The sequence below is a fragment of the Chiloscyllium plagiosum genome, unplaced genomic scaffold (genome assembly GCF_004010195.1).
Source record: "Chiloscyllium plagiosum isolate BGI_BamShark_2017 unplaced genomic scaffold, ASM401019v2 scaf_4274, whole genome shotgun sequence".
NCBI classification, from domain to species: domain Eukaryota; kingdom Metazoa; phylum Chordata; class Chondrichthyes; order Orectolobiformes; family Hemiscylliidae; genus Chiloscyllium; species Chiloscyllium plagiosum.
The window spans coordinates 24859-31641 of record NW_025213971.1 but is presented as its reverse complement, the minus strand read 5'-3'; the positions used below and the strand labels follow the sequence as shown (position 1 = coordinate 31641).

The following is a 6783-nucleotide window of genomic DNA, read 5'->3' as shown; positions in this document are numbered from 1 at the left end:
TGATGCCAGTGCCAGCTGAGGTAAAACTGGAAGTTAGCTACTCCATTCAATACACTGTTAGGTCATTTGCACTCTAGATTATTCCATAGACTCTCCCTATTTGTTTGTATCCCCCTACCCCCAATTCCAGGTAAACAACAACAATTTCAAGGAAGTTGGAGAAGAGATCGATAGCTCCTTCCCAGACGGTAAGGATCGCACAGTGATCCTCAGGATGGAATCTGATCAAATTGTGCAAGATGCAGCGATTGGATCTATAACAAACCGAAAATCCAGGCCGGGGAATACAGGACCCTGCTAGAGTGGAACGGACGAGGCTTCACTTATCTGAAATCGACATCCCAGGGGAGTGTCCCCGAGGTGACCAGCCGCTCAAAGCTGATGGCCGTTGGCCACGGCTCAAGCCAAGAGGCCACCTTGGGAGAGCTGACCGCCCATCAGCTCTCTGAGGCAATCCTCGCTCTCCGTGGTGCTGAATCACCACTCTCCTTCCCCAGCAAATCGGTGCAGTCTCTCAGCCTGGTGGCCTGCAATGTTGGAGCGGGCTCTGAAGGCGAGCTCTTCGTCCGGGATCTTCTGATTGACCTACGGAACCATGGACTGGAGGTGGGCTCCCTGTCAGCCCGGACCACCAAGGTCAGCGTCCTCCCAAATGGCACCAAAGTCACATCAGATTCCGGTGAAGACTGGCTCCGGCATGAAGCCAGTCACCGACATCGGGTGAGGCTGGGTGAAGATAACCAGCTTGAAGACCTTGGTGATGAGGATCTGTACTGGACACACACACCCGACCCAGACGAAGAGATCCACCCTCTGGGAGGCAAACAGAAATATTTAATTTGGTCCCATGATGGGGAACGACACAAAATTGGATGAGATCATTCAGGAGAAAAGCATTGAAATATTTGAAATGGCCAAGGATGTGGAGTTGGAGCAAGTTGCGAAGACAAGAGAGTCTGGTCAGAATGAAGAAACTGTTGAAGTGAGAGTATTCCGGAACTTTCCACAGTATCTGGCCAATGTGAAAAAACTGATCAAGGAAAGTCAAGACCTGAGATTCGAGCTTCTCGAATCAGAATGGAATAAGGTGGAAGTGAGGAGGGCATGGGAAAGGCTAGGGATTCCTCGCCTGGACAAAAACAATATGATTGAAATATGGGGCAATATTTTCGAAAACAGTGTTCCAAAACCTACGGAGGCACTGAAGAAAATAATACACAGGGCCTACTGGGATGTTATGACCAGAATGAGGAATGAAAACCGATTCATACAGTTTGGTGAATTCACTTTGAAGATCAATCTCGAGAACTTTTACATTGAGCCGTACATCCTCCCGGGAGGTGAATTCCCGAGGGGAGAATTTGATCCGACCTACAGGGGTCTTTTACAGAACATGAATGCAGCCCAGAGTTTCAAGCAGAATGCCATAGCCTGGGTGACTGGAGAGACGGATAAGGTCAGTCACAATGTCAATGAACATGATGCAGTGATAGTGGCGGCAACTCACTTAGCGGAGGTGGTGAGGGATCCCAGGATGGTGCTGATGAACTCTCTGCTTGGTGATCTGCTCCGAAATGCCTGAGTTTTCCACAACCCCATGGCCGGTGGGGGCACCTGGGGGCACAACCATGCCAACATCGGCCTGGAGGCAGTCCCGTTGGACATGGTGAGGGATCGATCCCGGGGAGTCTTGAGAAACTGGATGGTGAGAAAGTCGGCACATTTCAGACTGACGCAGAGCAGCCGCAACCTGCCGCCAGAGCCTGATCAGAATATTTTGGACAACCTCCTCAGGGACCAGGTTTCCAACCACCCACCGAAAACTCCAACAATGCAGAGCCAACTCCAGCAAAGTCTGAGCCGGGATATGATTGACTACATGAGCCAATTGGAAGACTCGGTGCTGGGGAAGAGCCTCCGACCAAGACTGGCTTTGAAAATGGCCGAGGATAGACGGTATTTAGAGAGGGAGGTAATGCAGAGCGTGAAATCGCAAGAGGAGCTGGACAGGGTGGAGTATGAGGTTGTGCGCGACTCGGCCCACTTCGAAAATGGCAGTTTAACTGTCGAAATCCAGAGCAAAAGTGACCCTTCTATCGTGAAGGAGCTTCAAATCCCAACCAAGGTGGAGAAGCTGGCATCGGAGGAGCTGCTGGATGACCATTTCCGGAAGCTGGACCAGGTCTCAGAGGATGAGGGTCAGGCCATGGAGAGAGTTAACCATGCCCTGGGCATCTATGGCACCCTCATGGGTTTCCAGGGAGCCCGAGCATTCCTGGAGCAAGGCCGCGATGTGGAGGGTGGCATCATGCTGGCACAGGGGGTCCATGGGCTGGGCGAATTGGCGGGCATCAACCGAGCCGTTTCGGGACTTCTTGAGGACTCTGCCAGCCGTGCCCTGACCAGTATCGCTGCCCGGATGGAGGGCAAAGCAGCCGAGAGCCTCCTGGGACAAATGTCCAAGCTGGGGAAGGTCACTGAGGCACCAGTGCTCTCCACCGCTTTTGCCGCCTTCAACATTTACGAAGACGTGGCGAGGGAGAGCCCGCTCGGATATGCTGACGCAGCACTGGATGCTGCCATCTTACTGACGGGGCTGGCCGGGCCAGAAATGGCCCCTGTCACCCTGGCTCTGACCATCATCAGACTCGGCCTGGACCCTCTCTACTCGGAGATTAAGGGCAGCCTGGACTCCTTGCCCCCGGGGGCATCGACTGGTCAGCGCTGCCTCGCAGTTCTCAAGGGCATCGCCCTCGCTTTCCGAGACATCGCCCAGAGTCTTTTGGATGTGGTGGGTGAGTTCTCCCCGTGGTCTCTGATTTACAGAATCCCAGAGCTGGATGAGCAACATCGCAAAGATATGAAATTCATCGAGGAGCTGAAGAGTGCTGAGAGTTATTTTACAGTCACCGAGTACACCCAAGCTGATGGGTGCCATGGGATGGTTAATTTCTTATCCGGGAAGGATTCTGCCTTTGGGGGGGCACTGGACATTGAGCTGGATGATGCCAATTGTATGACAGTCCGGATGCCCGATCCAGTAGGTTCCGGAACCATTGAGAGAAAGCACTGTTTCCCCACTCACTGCTCCGTGAACGACCTGGTCGCCGGCATGGGAGAGACCCAACGAGTTCACTTGATCGAGAAATCGGTCACTCTGCTGTTCTTCATCCACGTGCACACCCAGGAGGTCATCGGATCCCTGACTGAGGACCGCAGCACATTACACGGCTCTTACACCGGCAATTCCCGGCCGAACCGCTTCTACACCGTCCAGGAACTCCCCAAGGGAGCCAAGCTCACATACTCCCTCTCCGACTATTACTACAGTCTCCGGGGACGGGACGGTGGGGATGCCTTCTACCTCGGGCCCCAGAGGAGCAGCGTGCAGGGAGGCAATGGCCAAGATCTGTACTTCATCCCCGAGTGGGGAGGAGTGACCGATATCGATAATCACGCAGAGGACGGTGCGACAGATTGGCTCCTCTTCAATGTCTCCTTCGGTCAGATCTCCGCCAAGAAATCCCAGCACCACCTGAGACTGTTCTTCGGCAATCAGCATCAAGTGTGGGTCAAGAACTGGTTCCTGGGAGACGAGTACCGACATATGAAGTTCAGGAGCAACGATTACGTCACCTTTACCATTGGTGATGCCACCTTGAACAACTGGATTGAACTCCAAGCGATCTCTCTCGACTTCTCACCCATTGACTACAAACCAGAGACTGTAGACCTGAGTGAAGTGAGTTGGAGGTCCGTCATCTCAGTGATTGGCACTAAACATGGGGATACCATCCGCGGCAATGATTTGGGCAACGTATTGCGAGGTGGCCAGGGTGCCAACTACCTGGAGGGGCGTGACGGGAGGGACATCTACGTGATCGAGGCTGACAAGGCCTGCGACACCATCAATAACTGGTCGAGCGATGAGGAATGGGACACAGTCCATCTGCCTTCCGATCACCAGAACCTCGGTGTGACCGTGAGGGACAACGGCGACCTCGAGATCCATGACACGGTTTCCCAAGCGGGGGCCTGTGTGATTCTCCAGAACTGGCGAGGAGGTTGGGACTGGCAGCACATCACCTTCATCAGCGGCGACTTTGTCATGTTCCAAGTGTCAAACACCTCTTCAAGGCCGGAGATCAAACCAATGCTTGTAGACTTCAGCGGCCGAGAGTCCGGTGTGGAATTTCACCTGGCCACATTTCCCGGGAACCAGCAGATCATGACAGTGTTGGGATCTCGCCACAATGACCGGTTATACGGGAATGAGAGAAACAATGTGCTGAGTGGGATGGGGGGAGCGGATTTTCTGAAAGGGGGAGGTGGCAGCGACACCTACATTATCGATTGCCAATGGACCTGGTTGTTCCCAATCACCATTGACAACGAGGACACAAAGGAGACGATGGATTTCCTTTTGCTACCTGAAGACTTTGAGGATTTAGTGTTTGAACCGAATCCACCCGACACTTACCTTCGGAACCGAAAGCAGCCCCCCTGTTTAATCATCCTGACGGACTGGTTCAAGGATGGGGCACATCGCCACTTGATGTTGCGTAGTCAGGACGGTGTAGTCTTTACGCTCCCGGATCAATACATCCAGGAAACCGTCCCTTCCCCGTCACTGTGTAATAATTCCTGGCCACTGTTACCTATTTACATCCCACCGCCTGGTATCTCCTACCACAACCTCATCCCTCAGGTCTTTGCGGTGGACAAGTCCAACTCCAAGCTGCACACCGTGCTTATAGATGCCCGGAACCAAGCGTTGGCTCACGCTGTCAAACTAATTGGCTCCTCCCAACAGAACTGGATCTATGGCAACCAGAGAAACAATTATATTGACTGTGGTCCAACATTCTGCCATGCAGAGGGGGGCAATGGTAGTGACACGTACGTCCTGACTAAGGGCACGTGCACCATCAACAATTACCCCGAGGACCTGCTCATGGATCAGATTCTGGTTCCGGCAAAATTCACCCAAATCCAGGTGTGGAGCATGTGGACACACATCCACCTGAAAACCCCGGGTCTCTCCTGTACCCTGTCCAAATATCTGCAGGGGGAGGCATACCAGCACCTGGTGGGACGGAGCAGTGACGGGGTCTGGTTCACTTTCACCAAGGATGGGCTGCAGACTCTCTATGTGGACATGGCACTGCAAGGCAGCCAGCACCTGAACCTCTCGTCCGTGCCCTCCCTGGACAAGGTCGTCTCGGTCCATGGCCAGCGCCAGCAGTGCAATTGCATCATCGGCAATGCGCTGCCAAACGCCATCATCGGGGGCTCCGACACCGACGTGCTGGAGGGACGTGGAGGAGACGATACCCTCCAGGGGTCAGCTGGGGAGGACTATCTGTCCGGGGGTCAGGGAGCCGATGAAATCCACGGCGGTGAAGGCACAGACTGGATCCTGGGTGGTGCCGGCAACGATATCCTTTACCCTGGACCGGGGGCAGACCGGGTTCACAGCGGAAGTGGTTCGGACACCATCTTGTTTGCGGGAGATCTCGAGAAGGGCCAGGGGGTGCTGGTGAACCTGGAGGTTGGCTTCGGCCTCGGGGCGGATGCCGACGGCGATTTGTACTACGCAGTGGACAACGCCATCGGCACCGGTTACGCCGACGTGCTGATCGGATCAGGAGGGGACAACGTCCTGAGTGGGGAAGGGGGAGATGACCTCTTCCTCCCTTTGGATGGTGGGGACACCCTGAAGGGCGGAGAAGGAGCCGATGTGTACCAGCTGGATGGCACGAGAGGCCTCAAGGTGATTGACAACTACGCGAAAGATCGGAAATACGATACCATCGTCCTGGGCAGTCGGCACACGAAGGACAACCTCTTCCTGGACAGACAGGGAATGCAGCTCATGGTGACGCTCTTAAACATTCAGGAAGGTGACTTTTCCGGCTCACTCCTCATCAGAGATTGGTTTATGCGGCCGGAGAACCGGCACATCATCGTGCAACTTGACAAATCCTATAACATGGAGGATCTGGTCTCAGAAAAGGTTCATCCCCGGCCAGCAAATCGGTTTGTCCTCAATTTCAAAATCTTCTATGAAGGAAGGAAGTAGCCACACCCGTTAAAGCCCCATGTAAGGCCGACTGAATTAACTGCCCTCGATCTTCCACGATCCAGAACAAACTTAATTCAAGTGTTAAACCGAGACAGAAAATCACAACTTGAATCATGTTTTGAAATGTTTTTGAATGATGCTTGAGATCGTCTGCACAAAAATATCTAGCTCCAAAGAATCTGAACCATTTATACTGAAAAACACTGGCTGTTAGCATATCAGTCAATCCCAATTGGCCTTGGAATCTGTGGGGATCTATTGGCTCAAAGCCGCACACTTTCAACATTTCCCGTTTGTAGTCAGCTGGTACCTGTGTATAGATGCAAATCACTGTCTGCAAGTGTAACTAGCTCAGCTCCTATGTATAATATTCCCAGTTAAGACTGTAGTGAGTGAACTTGAGCTTACAGAAATCACAGCAGTGTGTCAATCAATGGATGTGGTTATGATTGGACAACTTTTACTGAACAACACTGAATGTGCTCAAAAGTACACCGAAAATATGTCCTACCTTACCTGTCTTGTTCACAACATGACTCTCTCATGCATGATTGTCCAGGCTTTGCATCATCCCTGTATTAGATAAAGTTTGGGTGACAACAGTTCCCTCAAGCATTCTCCATGGTAACACCTTGATCAGTCACAGCTGACTTACTAATAGTTCAGTGCCATTTTCTCACGCAGCATTAACTATTTCT

The 6783-nt window shown here is 52.7% G+C and overlaps 1 protein-coding gene across 1 annotated transcript; it reads left to right on the top strand.

Moving 5' to 3' along the window:
- Positions 1 to 1597: 1597 nt before the first annotated feature.
- Positions 1598 to 6175, top strand: LOC122547764. The gene is made up of 2 exons (XM_043686347.1): positions 1598 to 4601; positions 4638 to 6175. Exons 1-2 carry the CDS (start codon positions 1598 to 1600, stop codon positions 6080 to 6082), a joined length of 4449 nt encoding a protein of 1482 aa, XP_043542282.1. The 3' UTR covers positions 6083 to 6175.
- Positions 6176 to 6783: the final 608 nt, after the last annotated feature.